The 20,326-nt window shown below is 47.0% G+C and overlaps 1 protein-coding gene across 5 annotated transcripts in view; it reads left to right on the forward strand.

The window, feature by feature from the left end:
* MYO15A (myosin XVA) overlaps positions 1 to 20,326 on the forward strand; it is a 93,166-nt gene that overhangs the window by 56,086 nt on the left and 16,754 nt on the right. For 4 of the 5 annotated variants that reach the window (XM_072119882.1, XM_072119883.1, XM_072119880.1 and 1 more), the window contains 24 exons: positions 828 to 952; positions 1,113 to 1,233; positions 1,378 to 1,553; positions 1,660 to 1,744; positions 4,615 to 4,668; positions 5,575 to 5,656; positions 5,954 to 6,084; positions 6,182 to 6,277; positions 7,407 to 7,642; positions 7,729 to 7,907; positions 8,026 to 8,098; positions 9,041 to 9,229; positions 9,356 to 9,468; positions 9,736 to 9,830; positions 10,484 to 10,604; positions 10,683 to 10,738; positions 11,204 to 11,383; positions 11,466 to 11,541; positions 11,647 to 11,794; positions 11,938 to 12,070; positions 12,644 to 12,749; positions 12,948 to 13,069; positions 16,406 to 16,465; positions 16,576 to 16,651. In XM_072119882.1, the coding sequence (XP_071975983.1) occupies positions 828 to 952; positions 1,113 to 1,233; positions 1,378 to 1,553; positions 1,660 to 1,744; positions 4,615 to 4,668; positions 5,575 to 5,656; positions 5,954 to 6,084; positions 6,182 to 6,277; positions 7,407 to 7,642; positions 7,729 to 7,907; positions 8,026 to 8,098; positions 9,041 to 9,229; positions 9,356 to 9,468; positions 9,736 to 9,830; positions 10,484 to 10,604; positions 10,683 to 10,738; positions 11,204 to 11,383; positions 11,466 to 11,541; positions 11,647 to 11,794; positions 11,938 to 12,070; positions 12,644 to 12,749; positions 12,948 to 13,069; positions 16,406 to 16,465; positions 16,576 to 16,651 (2,833 nt within the window). The remainder of the gene's footprint in view (positions 1 to 827; positions 953 to 1,112; positions 1,234 to 1,377; positions 1,554 to 1,659; positions 1,745 to 4,614; positions 4,669 to 5,574; positions 5,657 to 5,953; positions 6,085 to 6,181; positions 6,278 to 7,406; positions 7,643 to 7,728; positions 7,908 to 8,025; positions 8,099 to 9,040; positions 9,230 to 9,355; positions 9,469 to 9,735; positions 9,831 to 10,483; positions 10,605 to 10,682; positions 10,739 to 11,203; positions 11,384 to 11,465; positions 11,542 to 11,646; positions 11,795 to 11,937; positions 12,071 to 12,643; positions 12,750 to 12,947; positions 13,070 to 16,405; positions 16,466 to 16,575; positions 16,652 to 20,326) is intronic. The other variant, XM_072119881.1, reaches the window with a different exon arrangement.

Here is a 20,326-nt window from a genome sequence, read left to right on the forward strand (position 1 = left end):
TATTTATAGTTAAACCTAAATGTGAAAGCCTAACTAAATTTACACGCTAAAAAAAGCCTAACTAATGATCTCACAGAAAAAGCCTGTGGTATCTGCTTCCTGGATTATACATAGAGAAAGCATGTAAGTACTACCCCCCATCACTTATAGAGAAAGCCTGTGAGTACTGCCCGCCTCCCATCATTCATAGAGAAAGCCTGTGAGTACTGCCCTAAATCACTCATAGAGAAAGCCTGCGAGTCCTGCCCCCCAATAACTCATAGATAAAGCTTGTGAGTCTTTCTAACCCTAATCACTCCTGGAAAAAGACTATGGGGCACATTTACTAAGGGTCTGCACAGCGCATTTTTGTCGGGTTTCCGACTATTTCTGATTTGTGCCGCATTTAAGTGGGGTTTTTGGCGCACATAATCAGATTTTGGCGCCAACTTACATGCAACACAAACGGGGGTGGGGGCGTGGCCGACGGACAACCTGACTGATTCGGACTGAGCGCGGGATTTACAATTCAAATTGTGTTCAAGACAATGCACTCACATACACTTGGAAAAAGAACGTGAACTCTGGCGGACCTCAGCGGGGAAGCGACACATGCAGGATATCGGGCGCACGATCTTGTAGAATCGTGCCGGACTTCATCCTCATCGGAGAACACATCTCGGGGATCGCGACGGGACCGGGTAAGTAAATCTGCCCCTATGAGTCCTGCTTCCCCCATGCACCCACATACTGGGGGCACTAAGTTAAGCAATGCATAGACTGTAGATTATCGTAGGAGGGATATCTCCTGTATACAAGCCTCTACACAGAGCTCTTACCTTCCATAGGAGCCGTGTCTCTTTGAACCCGACGTTGTGTCCAGTCAGTTGAAGTACTCTGGTATATTAGAGACCATCAGAATTCGGAAAGAGGGTTTTCCTGTCCGGATTCCTTTTCATATCTTTCTCAGCAGGTAAGGAATGAAGAGGAGACCTCAGGTTGTGATTACTACAGATGCTGCTGTGTATAATCTATAGTCTATAATCTGCGCAGGCTTCTGGTATAATTATATACGGGGGCACTGGTGTAATGAATCCGGGTAACAAGAATCCCACCATTGGTCTCATCTCCAGGTATCGCTGTGTCATGGACCTTGGACGTAACATCCGTGCGGATGGCTCCATATGTGTCACTGTGCTGAGAAAACTGTGTCCATCCGCACACCCCACCATGTACTGCATCGGAGTGAGCAAGGTGAGTATATTATGTACTTGTCACCTACTTTGCATCCCATTATTCGGAGCAGTAGCAGATAATCGCCAATATTACAGGGAATCCCTTTGCCCGCCTTTCACTCCTTAGATACTAAATTACTGTCTATTTTATTCTTTATTTCAGCTCTTTATGAAGGAAAATCTCTACCAGCAACTAGAGAGCAAGCGAGACCAACTGATGAACAAGTCGGCCATAACTCTTCAGCGCTATGGACGCGGCTACCTGACCCGGAAACGTTACAGGACTCTTCGCTACAGAATTATTCAACTCCAAGCCCTGGCCCGGGGGTACCTGGCACGGTAGGATAAGTGTAGGATATGTATGCGATGTACCAGACGTCTGCCCTGTACGGGGGAGTTTGCATGATGTGTGTATATTGGATTGATGCAGATTTATTACTTGCAGGCGCAAGTTTTACAACTGGAGAAGGAGCATGTTGAAAGTTCGAGCTGTGGTCCATATGTATGTGAATCGGAGGAGATACCTAAGGGTAAGATATCTGTGCTGTCCATCACTTCTACTAGCAGCGGAGTGTATAGGTTTTAACATCATTACTAAATATTGTGGAGCAGGGGATATAGGTCATCGTTTGGTGCCATTCTGGTGCATTTAATAGTCCAGCTTTGTATGGAGCCTTGTTTGAGTAGGGTCCATACTGATTGTTTTGGATAGTCCCCGTGGTGTTGGAGACTGGGGCCTGATCAACCCTTTTCCATCATTCACAACACTTCAGTTGTACTAAATCCCCAGCTGGAGGAGCAAGTTGGGATTCCTCCACCACCACCACCACCTAATGGGCATTGTTGGTATTACAACACATTATAATGTTTTATTAAGTTTGTATATTGTTTGTAATGCATTAGCGTCACCTGGTAGCTTGGGGATGTCCAAAAGTTTATACAAAGCGTTCCTCCCTGGGTCTGCTGTAGGAAGAGAGAGGAAGTGAGAAGTGGAGTCTGTTTGTGGAGAGAGTTATAAGAGTACAGTCTGAGAGACAGAGAGGAGACAGCCTGCAGACTATCACTGCATATCTGCAACAGTTCTAGCCAGCCCTTATTCTGGAGAATATTTTAGAGCTACAGCCTCAAGTCTCAGAGAATTATGCAGAACCTCAGTTATTGCCTGCACATGACTAGCCCTACCTCAGCCCTTCCTTCTACTAGAGAGATCCTGCACACAGTCAGCCCTACCTCAGCCCTACCTGTTACCAGACAGACACGGCACACAGCCTGCCCTACCTCAGCCCTACCTGCTACCAGACAGACACGGCACACAGCCTGCCCTACCTCAGCCCTACCTCAGCCCTACCTGCTACCAGACAGATGCTGCACACAGTCAGCCCTACCTGCTACCAGACAGACATGGCACACAGCCAGCCCTACCTCCGCCCTGCCTGCTACCAGACAGATCATGCACACAGTCAGCCTTACCTTAGCCTTGCCTGCTACCAGACAGACCCTGCACATACCAACCCTTCCTCATCCCTACTTACTATTAGACATACACGGCACACAGCCTGCCCTACCTCAGCCCTACCTGCTACCAGATAGATCCTGCACACAGCCTGCCCTACCTCAGCCCTACCTGCTACCAGACAGACACTGCACACAGCTTGCCCTATCTCAGCCCTGCCTGCTACCAGACAGACCCTGCACACAGCCAGCCGTACCTCAGCCCTGCCTGCTACCAGACACGGCATACAGCCAGCCATACCTTAGCCCTGCAGGCTACCAGACAAACACTGCACACATCCAGCCGTACCTCAGCCCTTCCTGCTACCAGACAGACACGGCACACAGCCAGCCGTACCTCAGCCCTGCCTGCTACCAGACAGACCCTGCACACAGCCAGCCGTACCTCAGCCCTTCCTGCTACCAGACAGATGCTGCACACATCCAGCTGTAACTCAGCCCTGCCTGCTACCAGACAGACACTGCACACACCAGACATATCCTGCAAGACCTAATGTTTGTTTCTCTTAGAATAAAGACCTATGAGTTGGAATGACCTTCTGTGTCCCTGGGCTTGCAGCATTTATCACCACAGGCCTCCCCTGTACTATCAGCCCTGGACCTTTAACTGTCAAGAGAGCCCCTGTGGGATCCAGGGTCATTGTCACCCCCGATGGGCTGAGATTTGTCATTATCAAAGAGAGGGTCACTATGACCATCCGGCCAGGCTCCTGGGATATAAATCCCTAATCGCCGTGGGGCCCTGTTACTCCTTGTTTCTATGCAGCCCTGTTGCTTGTATTGGCAGTCTCAGTAGTTATACTTTATTATATGGTGGTTTTTTTCTCCTAGAATTTTTATTGTATGTCTTTACTTAGACCGGAATAGAATAATGTGTAAGGTTTATGCTTTTATATTGTGGGTGCAAAGTCCAGCGGGTGTCGTTTCGGTCTCTATATACACAGCAGGGTGCAGTCCACGTGTGTGTGTGTGTGTGTGTGTATACATCGCAACGTCTTGGAAGTGAGTCAGTGATGGAGGAGCAGGACTTGTTATATAATGTAAGGGTCAGCCTGCCACCAAATATAACCACAGCACATATAATTCTCTGAACGATGTGACCACAATGTAATAACACCCCACGTCATACGGACAGAAGTGGCGCTGTCCCACATGAAAGTTGCCATGTTTTTCTGTTCTCCTACAACCCATGATTTCAGGATTGATGGCCTGTCCTAAGGATAGACTGTCATTCTTAAATAAGAGAGGGTCTGACATTAAACAACCTTATGATAGTGCTTCATGAGCTGCTGCACCAGTGACCTGAGCCAGAAGCTCCATCCTCTGTGTAGTGGTCATGTGGTGTTACTGCAGCCTATCTCCCATTCATTTAAATAGTAAGTGAGTTGCACAAGGATAGGCCATTGAAAACAAAATCCTTGGAGACCCCTTTAACATTAAACTAGTCCATAAGCATCAACTATGGAAAATTCCAATTAGGAGCTTTGTAGGTCTGACAGCAGGGGGCGCTAAACTGTCTACATTTCTGACCACATGGTGGTAAATCGTGGTCAAATTATGGTGCGGTGTGTCCCCCAGATGGAGGAGGACTGATGTATGTGTGTATTTCTTCTGGCTATTAATAAGTATGACCTTCCCTGGGCTGCCGTGACACCACACCCAACCCAGCTGTGCGGGGACAGGCACAGGACAGGGAGCACAGCAGGGCAGGATGAAGCGGGTGCGATTTGCCCCACAATTGGAGATTACAGAACATCATGTTGGTCAATTCAAGGTACATAAGTTAGAATGGTCATCATTACAATACAAAGATAAGGTGCTATAGAGAGGTTGTATTGTAGGATAATACAATGTCACTGACTGCAATGTCTCTGCTGTTCACTTGCAGATGAAGGCAGAAGCTCGAAGGCTGGCCGAAGAAGAGAAGAGGAAGGCAGAACAGGTGAGTACTATGCCATGATAGGAGTAGTAGTACTGTGCTGTGCTCATATATACAGGATAGAAGTAGTAGTACTGTGCTGTGCACATATATACAGGATAGGAGTAGTAGTACTGTGCTCATATATTCAGGGTAGGAGTAGTCGTACTGTGCTGTGTTCACAAATTCAGGATAGGAGTAGTAGTACTGTACTGTGCCCATATATACAGGATAGGAGTAGTAGTACTGTGCTGTGCTCACATATACAGGATAGGAGTAGTAGTACTGTGCTATGTTCATATATACAGGATAGGAGTAGTAGTACTGTGCTGTGCCCATATATACAGGATAGGAGTAGCAGTACTGTGCTGTGCTCACATATACAGGATAGGAGTAGTAGTACTGTGCTGTGCTCATATATACAGGATAGGAGTAGTAATACTGTGCTGTGCTCACATATACAGGATAGGAGTAGTAGTACTGTGCTCTGCTCTGCTCACATATCCAGGATAGGAGTAGTGGTACTGTGCTGTGCTCATATATACAGGATAGGAGTAGTAGTACTGTGCTGTGCCAAAATATACAGGATAGGAGTAGTAGTACTGTGCTGTCCTTATATATACAGGATAGGAGTAGTAGTACTGTGCTGTGCCCATATATACAGGATAGGAGTAGAAGTACTGTGCTGTGCCCATATATACAGGATAGGAGTAGTAGTACTGTGCTGTGCCCATATATACAGGATAGGAGTAGTAGTAATGTGCTGTGCCCATATATACAGGATAGGAGTAGTAGTGTTTTACTTTAAGCAATATACTAAATAGGAGGAGTAGTACTGAGCTGTGTCCATACAGCATAGGATTAGTCTGGCCTGTGGGTAAAGCGACCCTGCTCAGATGTACGGTAATTTTTGTTATATTTTCTGCCCAGGAGCTGACTAAGAGGGAAGTATTCAATGTAACTCATCTAGAGATCCCAGCAGAGCTGGCTGGCCTCCTCCGCACATCATCAGGTATATTACCAGGAAAGAAGCTCCTATAATGCACATCCAAAATGAGAACATGTTTTCGTTAATATTTGCAGCTACAGGCCCTGAGGCTGCACTTACTGAGAACGTCTGATGACATCCCCTTCTGATTTGTTTTCAGTGTGTGGATATATGAAGGATCGGTGTGTGGTTGATTAGATCCATCCATACAATAATATTACACCTGATAAAATTAAGAAGGGGACTGTTCTTATCAGAATCAGACCTGTTATAAAATGATCTGACCCTTTTCTTTATGCTTTTCTATTTTTTTCTCCCCAGCTCAGAAGAACAAGATGCTGGAGTATGTAACCCCTACTCATGTGCCGAGGGTGCAGGCCTTCACCCAGCTCACCCTGCCGCTCGACATCAACAACTACCCCATGTTCAAATACGTGCGGGTGTTCTTCAGGGTAAGAGAAGGCACAGGGGCGATCCATCAGTTTGTATTGCTGTAGGCACTGACAGTCTACCATCTAAAATGTCTAATGCCTCGACATAATCTTGCAGGAACCTCTGTTTGGGATGTTAGCAATGACACTGGGATCCTCACTGCTTCCCGTTGAGGATGATCTGAGGCCACAAGCCATTACTTCCTTCAAACTGGTAATTATTTTCATTTAGAAACCACAGGAAGACAGTACAGGAGACAGGAAGACAGTACTTTCTGTGCCTGCAAATTTTAGTGGTTGAAACAAAAAGGCAAGAAAAAAAAGGACCTACATCATGTTTTATTTAGAAGTAGAGACAGGGAGGCAGTACTATCCTTACATAACTCACTTAAAAAAAGGAGACAGGAAAGCAGTAATCGGCATGTCTGCAACATTTACTGCTAGAGAGAGGGAGGCAGCACTATATGGGCCTACATTATTAAACAAAGGAGATGTGATCTAACTGTGTCTACATCATTTAGCACTGTGCCCATATATTTTACTGGAATAGACAGCAACAGAGAGACAGGGATTATTAGGAGGTAGAGAATGGGATACAGTACTATCTGCACCCACATTATTAGGAGGTAGAGAAAGGGAGACTGTACTATCCGTACCTACATTATTGACAGGCAGAGGCATGCGACAGTACTATCTGTACCTACATTATTGACAGGTAGAGAAAAGGAGACAGTACTATCTGTACCTACATTATTGACAGGTAGAGAAAAGGAGACAGTACTATCTGTACCTCTACATTATTGGCAAGTAGAGACGGGGAAGTTCTACTACTACCTACATTACTGACAGGTAGAGACACGGAGACAGTACTAGCTGTTTCTACATTACTGAAAGAACCAGGGAGACAGTACTATCTGTACCTACATTATTGACAGGTAGAGAAAAGGAGACCGTACTATCTGTACCTACATTATTGACAGGTAGAGAAAAGGAGACAGTACTATCTGTACCTCTACATTATTGGCAATTAGAGACAGGGAGAAGTTCTACTAGTACCTACATTACTGACAGGTAGAGACAGGGAGACAGTACTAGCTGTTTCTACATTACTGAAAGAACCAGGGAGACAGTACTATCTGTGCTTTCATCGTTTATTGTAAGAGACAAGATAGCAGTTCTATCTTTTTCTACACAACTGACAGGTAGAGACAGGGAGACAATACTATCTGTAGGCATCATCATATTATACTGTGACATAAACCCAGATATGGTGGGTAAAGAGAAACTCTCCAGACAACTATTATAATATTTTCTTTTCTGTATCTTGTCTGGTTATATTCTAGGTGTTGAGATTCATGGGTGACCCGTTCCTTAACGGGGCCCAGGAGATCTTATTTGGAAATTATATCATCCAAAAGGGTTTGTCCAATACAGGACTACGGGATGAGATCCTGGTTCAAATAGCCAATCAGGTCTGGAGGAACACCAACCCCAACAACGAGGAGCGGGGCTGGTACCTCCTGGCCTCCTGTCTCAGCAGCTTCGCTCCATCCCCAAATCTGGACAAGTATCTCCTGAAGTACGACCCCTGACGAATCACCGCTATCTTATACTGATTGTATTATTGGTTTAATGACATGACTATTCATTTGCTTTATGTTTAAGGTACGTCTCCGACTATGCGTATGATGGCTATAAACCCATTTGCCAACACAAGCTCATCCTGGCAATCCAGAAAGCTCAGCAGGGCTCCGAAACCTCGAGGACGTTCCCACCATGTCTGATGGAGTGGACGGCAAGCAGAGAGAGAGCCAACATGGCCCTGGATATTCATTGCTTTGATGGTAGGAGCCTTAGTCCATATGCATTTACAATTTATACGTAAAACCTCTCTAGAACCTGAGGACCAATGTAAGGTATGACCCCAACCTTCATCCAAAGCTTGTCTCCCCATATGTGCAGGTGCAAAGATGTTATGCCCCATCCATTCATGGACTGACGGAGAGGAGTTAGCAGGGGACGTCCTCAGACACAGGTAGGTCGGTAAAGACTGGCACGTTTTAGAGGCTGAAAGTTTTGCTACGGGGTCCGTATACAAAGACATTTGGTCTGGGGTCTGTATACAAAGACATCTGGTATGTAAGGGCATTTGACCTGGGGTCTGTAAGTTGCTGGGGGTCTTGGCTGGAGTCTGGGCTTGAGGTTTATAAGGCCTCAGGGGTCCCTATTTTATTTAGGGTTATTTTATAGGTGTTCTCGTTTGTATGAGTTATGGGGGCTGGGAAGATCTTTATTAGTGTTTATTTGTTTTTTGGGTCTGGTCTTGGGTCTAAATTATTCTAGACATTCTGTTCTGGGGTCTGTATGTGGTAAGGGGTCTGGTCTAGAGTTTTAGAGGTCTGGCCTTGGGCCCATATTGTATTAGAAGGGGTCTGTATTAGTTTCGAAGGTTTGATCTGGGGTCTGTATGTGTGAAGAGGGTCTGGCCTGGGGTCTTTATTGGTTTACAAGTTCTGGTCTTGGGTCTGTATTGATGAAGAAGGTCTGGTCTTGGGTCTAGAGGTCTGGCCTGAGGTCTGTATGTGTGAAGATGGTCTGGTGTGGGGTCTGTATTGATTTAGAAGGTCTGGTCTTGGGTCTGCATTGGATTAGAGGTCTGGCCTGGGGTCGGTATTGGATTAGAGGCCTGGGGTGGGGTCTGTATGTGTGAAGATGGTCTGGTGTGGGGTCTGTATTGATTTAGAAGGTCTGGTCTTGGGTCTGCATTGGATTAGAGGTCTGGCCTGGGGTCGGTATTGGATTAGAGGCCTGGTGTGGGATCTGTATGTGTGAAGATGGTCTGGTGTGGGGTCTGTATTGATCTAGAAGGTCTTGTCTTGGGTCTGTATTGGTTTGGAAGGTCTCCGATAGGGTCTGTATTTATATAGGGCTGAGCAGAAGGAGGTCATAAATCTAATGTTGCTTTTTTCCCCTTTAGGGGGGTGATGGAAGGCTGGAGAGGATGGTTGGTGTGTTTAAAGGATGGCGGGCAGTGGTCAGAACTGGCAGGCCACGATTATGTCCTGGATTTGATCTCTAATGTGGAATTGCCCAGAGAATTTCCCAAACAGAAATCTTATTTCATCACTTCAGAATCCGCAAAGGAAAACATTGAAAGACGCAGCACGTAAGTATCATGGAGGGGGGACCTACAATCCTATCAGGCATCAACTATGCAACTCTGGGTGACACCTGTGATACTGGCAGTGGATAAAATTGATGGTTCCCATATTGTTATCTCTCTCATCCATAGAGTGTTTGAGAACAAACCTGAGATGGATGAGAACGTCCCTCCTCCGCCCATGATGAAAGCGCCATCTCTACCACCACAGGCGGTGCCGGGGTCAGAGGGTTATTACAGCCATGGTAAGGAAAGCCACCGTTATCATCCACAACCGTCGCACATGGCTTAGGTCAGCCATGGTGACTAGTATGAGCTGCACAACCCTGTATGTATTTAGCTCCCCCTAGTGGTGGCTGGATGCTGTCAGAATTACAAAAGGGACAGGGCATTATGTAACTGTGTAATTTTAGTGCCCGGCCATATGATTTCTGTATATATGATAATGTACAAGAACTATAAATGGACAGGCTGTGCTGCAATATATGATTGACCTGTGATCTTTATCCCAGCAGATTCAGATACTTTCAGTGAACCTCCTACTCAAAAAGGCATGGACCACTACCTGGACAGCCTGTTTGATCCTGTACTATCCTATGGAAATGGGGTAAGACATGTTGTGATGTCCAGGTAGAAGCAGGGACACTATATATAATAAACTTTTGAAACTCCGAAATCTTAGAGAACAGAAGAAATTTGAATGCAGCTCTAGATATGACTACAGAAGACTACACCTTGTAATTAAACATAACTGCAAGAAAGTAAAGCAAATCACCTGATGAACTATGTATCAGTATAAAATGATGTATTCCCCCGGACACCAGATACTACTACATGGAGGCCTTGCACCGGGTCACTGCCCTCTGTACATGGCCCGATGTCATGTCATGTGTCCGATTACACCCATCTTCACACATGCAAGATGAGCATTCAGAGACTTATAGATTGAAGTATGTCCCTATGACAAACCTTCCTGTCCCATCTACCAAGCAACATGTCAGGTTTTATCTTTGCTATTAAAAATGAAGCAGGACAGGAGGAGTTGTCATGGGGACATGGATATAATGTCCTCCGCTTCTCATCGTGGTGGTTACGTGCCAGTCTGTATGATATACGGTATTGGTAGGGAAGGTCTTATCTAGGCACAATGCTTTCCTGCTGTCACCCGATCTCCCTCATATCACCCTTTGTCAGATATCACGTTCCAGCTCATCGCTGTGTGGGTATTGGTCACTTACCTGCGTCTCTTCTTCTCTGTAGGATCTGGAAAAGCTGACGGCAATGTCCCAGAAAATGAAGGGGGGCGGAGGTGTGGGAGGCAGCGATGGAAATGAGGTGCCTGGAGAATCCAATTTACCAGGTGAAGCGCCGCACCATACAGGTGGGTGTAGATCCACTCCCTGTAATATCGTATTGGAGCTCAGTATATCTATAACGTATCCTTCATGTCCTTCTATAGAGCAAAGCATGTACGCCCAGCAACAAGCCTATATCAACCAGCAGGCCATGCTACTGGTGAGTACTGGAAGCCTCCACATGTCCTGGCTACAATTAAGAATTGAGAAAATCCACATATGGGGATCCCCTTATAGTGAATGTACTAGCAGTGTTAACTGCAGACAGTGTTAGGTAATGTCCCTGAAGAGATTTGTGTTCAGACCTTTGAGTATGTAGTTAGTAGCAGCAGGACTGTGAAATATGGATTTATATTCCAGGATTGTAGAACTGGAGGTGTTTCCTCACACTGCTGTGCTCTGTGCAGCCAGTGTTAGGTATTGTCCCTCGAGAGATACGTAATCATACTGCTGTGCATGTTAGTAGAAGCAGGACTCACACTGTTGTGCTCTTACCTCTGTGTTTCTTGAGCTGCCTTAAAGTCACAGTCATAGGCAAAGCACAGAGCACAGCAGTGCTGTTCTGTTCTCTCATGTCCAAGCATTGACTTTCATGGCCTCCCCGGTTTATGCTCCTTCTCTCCAGGCCCAGCAGATGACTATGCAGGCTATGGCTTTGCAGCAGCAAATGGTCAGCGGTTCCCCTGTTGGTCCTTCCATTTCCAGCAGCCCAAAACACAGCATCAGGACTCCGTCCAGCAGGGCCAACTCTTACAGGGTGACTCCTACGGTGGCTCCAATGCCCAGGACTGGGACACCGAGTCAGGTAATGCTGTAACACAGGTTTATGGAATTACTAAAAAATATTTTGTAACTTTTTTTTGTAATTTTTTGGATACCTCTTGTAGAGGAATGTCGTCAATGGAACTTCCTACAGGACTCAAACATCCCCGACCCGGGGCAGCTCCTTCAGTCAGAGACCTGGTGAGTTTTTGCTTTTTTTGGATTAAGGTGTCGTCATAAGTCATATATAAGGGGTTGTGGGATGACCATTGCCTTGTCCCTGATCTTTGTCCTGTTCCATTACAGGCCACTCCGGCCAGCCGACAGAGGAGGACCTCATCCATCACAGCGTGCTGAACTCCGAACACTTCCCCGAACCCACACACAACATCAAGGATATCATCAACCAGTACAAGCAGCCGGCCAGCCCCAGACCTGCTCCCGTCCCTGTCAGGTCAGTCACCTGCATCACCTCAAACCCTACGGGTCAGTGCTCTGCACCCTAAGATGAAACCACAACCCCCATTCATGGGCGTCCGGAGGAGATGTAATGGTTCCTCTTTGGACATATTAGGTAAAACTTTCTTCGGTGTACAGGAAGGAGCCCCCAAAAATCTTTGGAAGGAAAATGGACCCACATGAAGAAGCGCTGAAGATACTTAAGGGACAGATGTCTAACCGACCACTTGCAGGACCTTCACCAGTTTCCAATATGTCTTATGTTCCTAAGGTAAATGTCAGATATAGACTTATAAAGAATGACAGAACCCAGCACATCCACTACACGGACCACCCAGTGATTTCAATAAGAATCATGTAATGCCCACTATGTCCCTTGTGGTGGCGCTGCACTTGATAAATCACCGATCACACCTGATCATAGGGGGTCCCTGCAGGAAAATATCTGGGGCCTGGTATTGGGTCTCTGAGTGCTTAGAGGTCATTTTTTTTTATAGGGTCGGGTCTTGAGTTTATGAGGTTTGGGGTCTGTAATGGTTTAGTAGTCCTGGCTTTTATCTGTAATGTGGAATTACCATTGAAAGATAAGTAAAAATAAAGCCTGCCTGCATCCACCACTAGAGGGAGCTAGCAAACTTACTGCCGACACCATAGAATAAGCTCCCCCTAGTGGCAACTCCATGTATGTAAAATGTTATAATTTATCTCTTTGCCGGGGACTTGGAGCTCTGTATTAAGAAAACATAGTTCAGACTAATAAATAAGTGTAAATAGGACCTGAACATTCTATATCCCTCCATATTGGGTTCTGTGGGTGACAAGTGCCCTTCTGTTACTGATTTAGTCCAGAGACACTGTCGCTTTGGTGAAACCCACCCCAAGCATCAAACAAAAGAAGCCAGCCAGCCCACCACCGGTCAGTGCTGTGAGACCCAGCCCAGCCCCTGTAGGTAAGTCCTATGTACTGTCATGTGTCATTTTACATGTATGTGAGTATCACCATTGGGGTGACAGCCTGTAATCTGCTGTGTACAGTAGTAGAAGACCAGAGATTTCATAACATCATTGTGGGAAAGTATATGATGCAAGTGATTGTATAAGTTATTGTAATATTGTAGGTACATGATACTTATCTCTGTGCTCTACAGTGTCAGTCTCGCGGGAGCTGTCAGAGGAACAAGAAAATATCCAGACGCAGTTACATCGGCAGTATAGCGAGGAGCATTACACCTATAGCAACGTGTCCTGGAGGATCTACATAAGGAAAGAGGTGAGGACCAATCAGAATGTTTATTTACATAAGCGCCATCGTAGAGCTTATAGTCTATGAGGATGAGGGGTGACACAAGAGCTTACAGTCTATGAGGATGAGGGGGTGACACAAGAGCTTACAGTCTATGAGGATGAGGGGGTGACACAAGAGCTTACAGTCTATGAGGATGAGGGGGACACAAGAGCTTACAGTCTATGAGGATGAGGGGATGACACAAGAGCTTACAGTCTATGAGGAGGAGGGGGTGACACAAGAGCTTACAGTCTATGAGGATGAGGGGGTGACACAAAAGCTTACAGTCTATGAGGATGAGGGTGACACAAGAGCTTACAGTCTATGAGGATGAGGGGGTGACACAAGAGCTTACAGTCTATGAGGATGAGGGGTGACACAAGAGCTTACAGTCTATGAGGATGAGGGGGTGACACAAGAGCTTACAGTCTATGAGGAGGAGGGGGTGACACAAGAGCTTACAGTCTATGAGGAGGAGGGGGTGACACAAGAGCTTACAGTCTATGAGGATGAGGGGGGACACTAGAGTTTACAGTCTATGAGGATGAGGGGGTGACACAAGAGCTTACAGTCTATGAGGATGAGGGGGTAACACAAGAGCTTACAGTCTATGAGGATGAGGGGTGACACAAGAGCTTACAGTCTATGAGGAGGAGGGGGTGACACAAGAGCTTACAGTCTATGAGGATGAGGGGGGTGACACAAGAGGTTTAAGAGCTTGTATAATGGTCCGGCCATTCTATATAAAGGTGTGGTATATGGCTGTCATTGGCGTTATCATAGGGTTATCCTCCAAGGCTCCTTAATGGCATACCCATTCTGGTACATGTGATGTCGTTGTGTGGTTACTGTATAACCCAGGCAGATTTACAATGAAGGACTATAGAAAAGCAGGATGGCCATCCACTAGGAATCAATTGTCACCCATCTGGGCTTCCTCCTTTACCAACAACAATACCAATGGAGGTATATAGGACAAAAAGTCAATCCACAATCACAGACCAGAAAGCTGCTTATTGGGAATAAAATATCAACAATCTTTATTAACACATTACAGCAATCAAGACAACAATAAAAAGTTATTTAAAAGATTCCACAAAACACAAAAAAGAGTGTGGTGGTGGTCCAAAACAAGTCAACATAAACATATCACCTCTGTAATGACCAAGTATTCAAGCCAGTTATTATGCAAATTCATATTACCCACCCGGGCGTGACATAATGCAGTAATGCAAGAAAAGGGCTTGACCACCACCACAGCACCCCAGCGCACGTTTCGCCGTCGCTTCTTCCTGGGGGTATACTGTGGTGTGGTAGGGACGACATATATATATACAGAATATTGCACGATCAGGTGACCAGATTTTAGCCAATGCAGTTGTTTCTTACCTGAATTGTAAAGGCATGGCAGGTGTGCATATTAGCGCACTGCCGCGGTCTTCATGCCCGCATCCGGGGGCGGAAACCGGAGTTCCGGAAGATGAGTGACGCGCACGCGTGCGCGTCATCATGAAACAGAAGTTCCGGACCGCCGCCGCGACACGCGCATGCGCCGAAGCAGTGCGCAGTTTCCGGCCATGTCAGGTAAGGGCAGCAGTGTGGGCAGAGTACTACTGGAAACAGCCAGCACGGGCCGCACTGGTGATACCAATATAAATGTAATTATAATTTTGAACACATGACATTTAATGACATTTGAACACAATAAATACATATACCCAAAATAGCGGTGAATAACTATAAAGTGATATGTGCTACAGTGGAAGAGCCCCATCCAGTGGCAATTATTGTAGTTTTAGACACAATGGGGGATAGCCCCGCCGCTACAAATTCGCAGCCCGATACATGAAGAGGCTTCTGCCTCTTCATGTATCGGGCTGCCAGTTGCGCAGCGTTTATCCTACGCCAGGCCCTGCCTGGCGTAGAAAAAAACGCAACCGGCGACTTTTCACGTATGAAAAGTCGCCGGCAGCAGCGAGTGCGCAGGCGCGGGGACAGTAACGCCCCGCGCCGGCCCACTCCCGTCCGGCCGCGCCCCCCGCTCGGCCGGCCGCGCCCCCCCCTTCACGCCCCTTCACGCCCCACTGGCGTGAAGGTGGAGGATTTGGGAAAATAATCGCAAAAGCTAGCAATAAGCTAGCAAAAAGCAGTAAGTTTTTTGATTAGATAAAATTAAGTCATACATAGAGCAGGCCTATAGAGAGGCCAGATGAGCATATGAGAAGTAGTAATAAATACATAGAGACACCCCCATGGAAAGAGCGACACGAGCGTAGTGGTCCGAATTAATCCTCGATTGTGGGAAGGCGGGGTTCTACATGATATTCATCCACTCGTGACCACGAGGGTCCGCCTTCAAAAAAGAGGAAAACAACATAAACTAGGTATCACACCTGTAACCAAATGTACACATTTGTAGCCACAAATAAGCCGCATGGCTACATATCACATAACCACATATTTGTCCCTACCAGAGCACTAAAATGATGGAATCACAGACTATATAAAACCAGCGATGTGGGAAAAGGCCAATTTGACTATCCACTTTAATTCAATCCTTTCAAGTTTCTTAAAAGTGTCACCCCCTCGAGCTCCCAGAATGATCTTATCTATACCATACACTCGCAAATCCTGCCATCTGTTTTCATGGTGTTCCAAAAAATGCTTTGGAATGGGTTTTAATTTTGCTATCTTTTCCCGATCCGTGGAACGAAGTTTGCCTGCTGCTCTGATGTCCTTAAGATGTTCTTGTATGCGGACCCTCAATTCACGTGTGGTCATACCTACGTATTTTAGTCCACAGGGGCAGCTCACAATGTAGACCACACCTGTAGTACTGCAGTTCACAAAGTGTACAATGTTAAAATTTCGTTCTCCTCTAGAGTCTTGAAATGTCTTGGTTTTTACCATCTGTGGACAGATGGAACAGTGTCCACAAGGGAATGAGCCCCAATCAGGCCCTTTGGATCCAAAAATATAATTTTTGGATTTGGGAGGTGCATAATGACTCCTCACCAACATATTCCCAATGGTATCAGCTCTCTTAGAGGTTATTTGTGGTACACTCGCTATGTGTTTTGCAATTTCAGGGTCTGATAAAAGTATTGGCCAAAATCGCTCAAAGATCTTATTCATAGCATGCCACTGGGAATTGTAGGGTGTGATGAGTCTCACCTTGTTGTCATGTGGACGTCTCTTTTGTTGGGTCAAGAGGGATCTACGATCCGATGTCTTAGCACGCAAATATCCCCTTTGGATATCCGAGTCCCGATATCCTCTTTGTTTGAACCGCTCCTTTAATGTCAGTGATTCCTTTACCAGGTCTTCTATCCCAGAGACAGCATCAACAACCCTCTCATCCTGGACCTCATCTTCAAGCAGGTGAAAATCTGAATCTTCATAGTCTTCATAGTCATGCTGGAAATTGCAGTTCCTCAACTGTCTACGTATTCCAACATCTGATCAACCTAATATCTATGGTTATATCACAGATCATCAATGATACCTTGTCTGAGAGCTGCATCAGGATCAACCAGGAGGAGAGACAGAAAATGAGATCTCTACTAGGTGAGTGCAGCTCTGGGGTATAATACTGGATGTAACTCATGATCAGTACAGGATAAGTAATGTCATGTATGTACACAGTGACTGCACCAGCAGCAGAATAGTGAGTGCAGCTCTGGGGTATAATACTGGATGTAACTCAGGATCAGTACAGGATAAGTAATGTCATGTATGTACACAGTGACTGCACCAGCAGCAGAATAGTGAGTGCAGCTCTAGGGTATAATACAGGATGTATCTCAGGATCAGTACAGGATAAGTAATGTCATGTATGTACAGTGACTGCACCAGCAGCAGAATAGTGAGTGCAGCTCTGGGGTATAATACAGGATGTAACTCAGGATCAGTACAGGATAAGTAATGTCATGTATGTACACAGTGACTGCGCCACCAGCAGAATAGTGAGTGCAGCTCTGGAGTATAATACAGGATGTAACTCAGGATCAGTACAGGATAAGTAATGTCATGTATGTACACAGTGACTGCACCAGCAGCAGAATAGTGAGTGCAGCTCTGGGGTATAATACAGGATGTAACTCAGGATCAGTACAGGATAAGTAATGTCATGTATGTACACAGTGACTGCACCAGCAGCAGAATAGTGAGTGCAGCTCTGGATTATAATACAGGATGTAACTCAGGATCAGTACAGGATAAGTAATGTCATGTATGTACACAGTGACTACACCAGCAGCAGAATAGTGAGTGCAGCTCTGGAGTATAATACAGGATGTAACTCAGGATCAGTACAGGATAAGTAATGTCATGTATGTACACAGTGACTACACCAGCAGCAGAATAGTGAGTGCAGCTCTGGAGTATAATACAGGATGTAACTCAGGATCAGTACAGGATAAGTAATGTCATGTATGTACACAGTGACTGTACCAGCAGCAGAATAGTGAGTGCAGCTCTGGAGTATAATACAGGATGTAACTCAGGATCAGTACAGGATAAGTAATGTCATGTATGTACAGTGACTGCGCCACCAGCAGAATAGTGAGTGCAGCTCTGGAGTATAATACAGGATGTAACTCAGGATCAGTACAGGATAAGTAATGTCATGTATGTACACAGTGACTGCGCCACCAGCAGAATAGTGAGTGCAGCTCTGGAGTATAATACAGGATGTAACTCAGGATCAGTACAGGATAAGTAATGTCATGTATGTACACAGTGACTGCACCAGCAGCAGAATAGTGAGTGCAGCTCTGGGGTATAATACAGGATGTAACTCAGGATCAGTACAGGATAAGTAATGTCATGTATGTACACAGTGACTGCACCAGCAGCAGAATAGTGAGTGCAGCTCTGGATTATAATACAGGATGTAACTCAGGATCAGTACAGGATAAGTAATGTCATGTATGTACACAGTGACTACACCAGCAGCAGAATAGTGAGTGCAGCTCTGGAGTATAATACAGGATGTAACTCAGGATCAGTACAGGATAAGTAATGTCATGTATGTACACAGTGACTGTACCAGCAGCAGAATAGTGAGTGCAGCTCTGGGGTATAATACAAGATGTAACTCAGGATCAGTACAGGATAAGTAATGTCATGTATGTACACAGTGACTGCACCAGCAGCAGAATAGTGAGTGCAGCTCTGGGGTATAATACAGGATGTAACTCAGGATCAGTACAGGATAAGTAATGTCATGTATGTACACAGTGACTGCACCAGCAGCAGATAGTGAGTGCAGCTCTGGAGGCGGTTACCTCGTTAGAGGAGGGTGTGGCTGTGTGTGAAGCTGCTCTGTGCTTGTGCTCCTGAGCTCCTGGAGGATCCATCTACCTACCCAGGGCCTGCTCTCTCCTCTCCCAGGGAGGGAGTTAGGTTCCTGGGGATGAGCGAGGGAGCCGACTCCCAGGCTCCTGCTTCCCGGGCCAGGCCGGCGGGGGGCAGGAGAGGACAGCAACCGGCCAGCGCTATGGAGGACTCAGGGGTGAGACGTTCCACCAGGAGTCGTAGTAATACTGCTCCTACTCCCCCTGAGTCCAATGTGAAGCAACACCGTAAGAAGCCGGACGTCCATGATGGTGCGGGTGAGAGCGGTCCTTCCGGGGCTGGAGCCATGAAGCGGAGTGCTCACAGAGGTAAGGCTGACCATGCGGGGGGAGGCTGGGCAGTGCAGGGACCCCGGGAGTCTTTGTCCACCTATGCCTCCCGGGTCCAGAGCCACCTCTGTGAGTACGAAGAGGCGACTAAGACCATCAGGAGGCTCCGGGAGGAGCTGCGTTGTGCCCGCGCCAGGGCGAACACGGCGCCTAAGAAGAGAAAAACTGAGATATGTTGTGAAATTAACAAACTTAAAGCGGATATTGATAAACTGCTGAAAAGAAAAAACTTTATTTGCAACAACAGCGGACCATTTCAAGAAAAACTTTTAAATGATGACCGATTTGCTCAGATGGCTGATACCAGAGAGCAAAGGCTGAAGGGGTTGCAGCCTGCGAGCCAGGTGGAGGAGGAGGATGATGATGATGATAACGAGCAGCAGTTCCCACCTGGCGGCCTGCAGGAAGATCAGCAGGCCTCGTGCAGTGGGCCCCCTGCAGGACAGCCAGCAGTAACACCTCGCTCGGGGGAGGACAGTGACACCGGCAGCCAGGGAGGGGCGCTCATGGCGGAGATCCGGCTGCTCGAGTCCCCAGTGCGCATGGAGAACTTTTCGTTTGGTGATGAACTCCCAGAGGAAGCCGCTGGGGGGAGCAGCCGGAGGAAGGCAAAGAAGACCAGGCCCAAGCAGCAAGAAGAGGTACGTTTCATCTTTACCCCCCTCCCTGTACACCCCCCCGGGCAAAACGCAGGGTCAGCTCACTGTGCAAGCCCTGCTACCCAAACCCCCCCCGAGTTCTGCTGTGGACCCGGTGCAAAGGTGCAGGGAGATTACAGGTGTGACATCTGATGTGGCGATGGGCTCCGTCTCTGTTTGTGGTAACAGTGGGGGAGCAGGGGAGGCATCGGCCGCAAGGCCGGACAGTCAGGGCGGCTTGGCAGTGGCGATAACATCAAAATCCAGTGCTGCGGTGCGTCCCCTGGTGGGAGGGGGGGATAGCCCAGCACTGGTGGCAGCTTCCGGTGCCTCGGTGCCTCTTCGTGCCTCGGCGCCTCTTCATGCTGTCGCTGCTGATCACTTGGTTATGGGGCGGCGTCAGTGTGGAGGGGTCGCTGAGGCTGAGAGCTCCGGACCTCCCAGACAGAAGGTACTCTTTTGTGTCGGTGTTGGGGATAATGACAATTCTGTGCAGACCGGAGATCAGCGGCGCCTCACACCGGCTAAGGAGCAGCGGCGATTGTTACCAAGTCCCAGGAAAAGCAAAATAACATCTGCTACCGATGATGCGGAGGGCACAAGTGCGACAAGAGTTGGGCTCCCCTTTGGGCGATGCTCTGCGAGGGGACCCCCGTCCCTTGTGCCCGAAGATGCGGAGGTGGTCATGTCCCCTGATGTTGTTGCTGGTCCAGCCAGTGTGAGTGGTGTCAGTAATGTTGTGGTGGCTAGTGAGAATGGTGTCAGTAATGTTGTGGTGGATAATGTGAGTGGAGTGAGTGGTGCAGAACCGTTACCAGTTATGGGAGTGAGTGATGGAGGGACTGGTGGTGCGGGTGGCATGGAGGTGGGTAGTGTTAATGTGGTGGGTGCAGGGGTTGGTCCGGTTGCTCCCCCAG

The sequence above is a fragment of the Engystomops pustulosus genome, chromosome 8 (assembly GCF_040894005.1).
Source record: "Engystomops pustulosus chromosome 8, aEngPut4.maternal, whole genome shotgun sequence".
Classification (NCBI taxonomy): domain Eukaryota; kingdom Metazoa; phylum Chordata; class Amphibia; order Anura; family Leptodactylidae; genus Engystomops; species Engystomops pustulosus.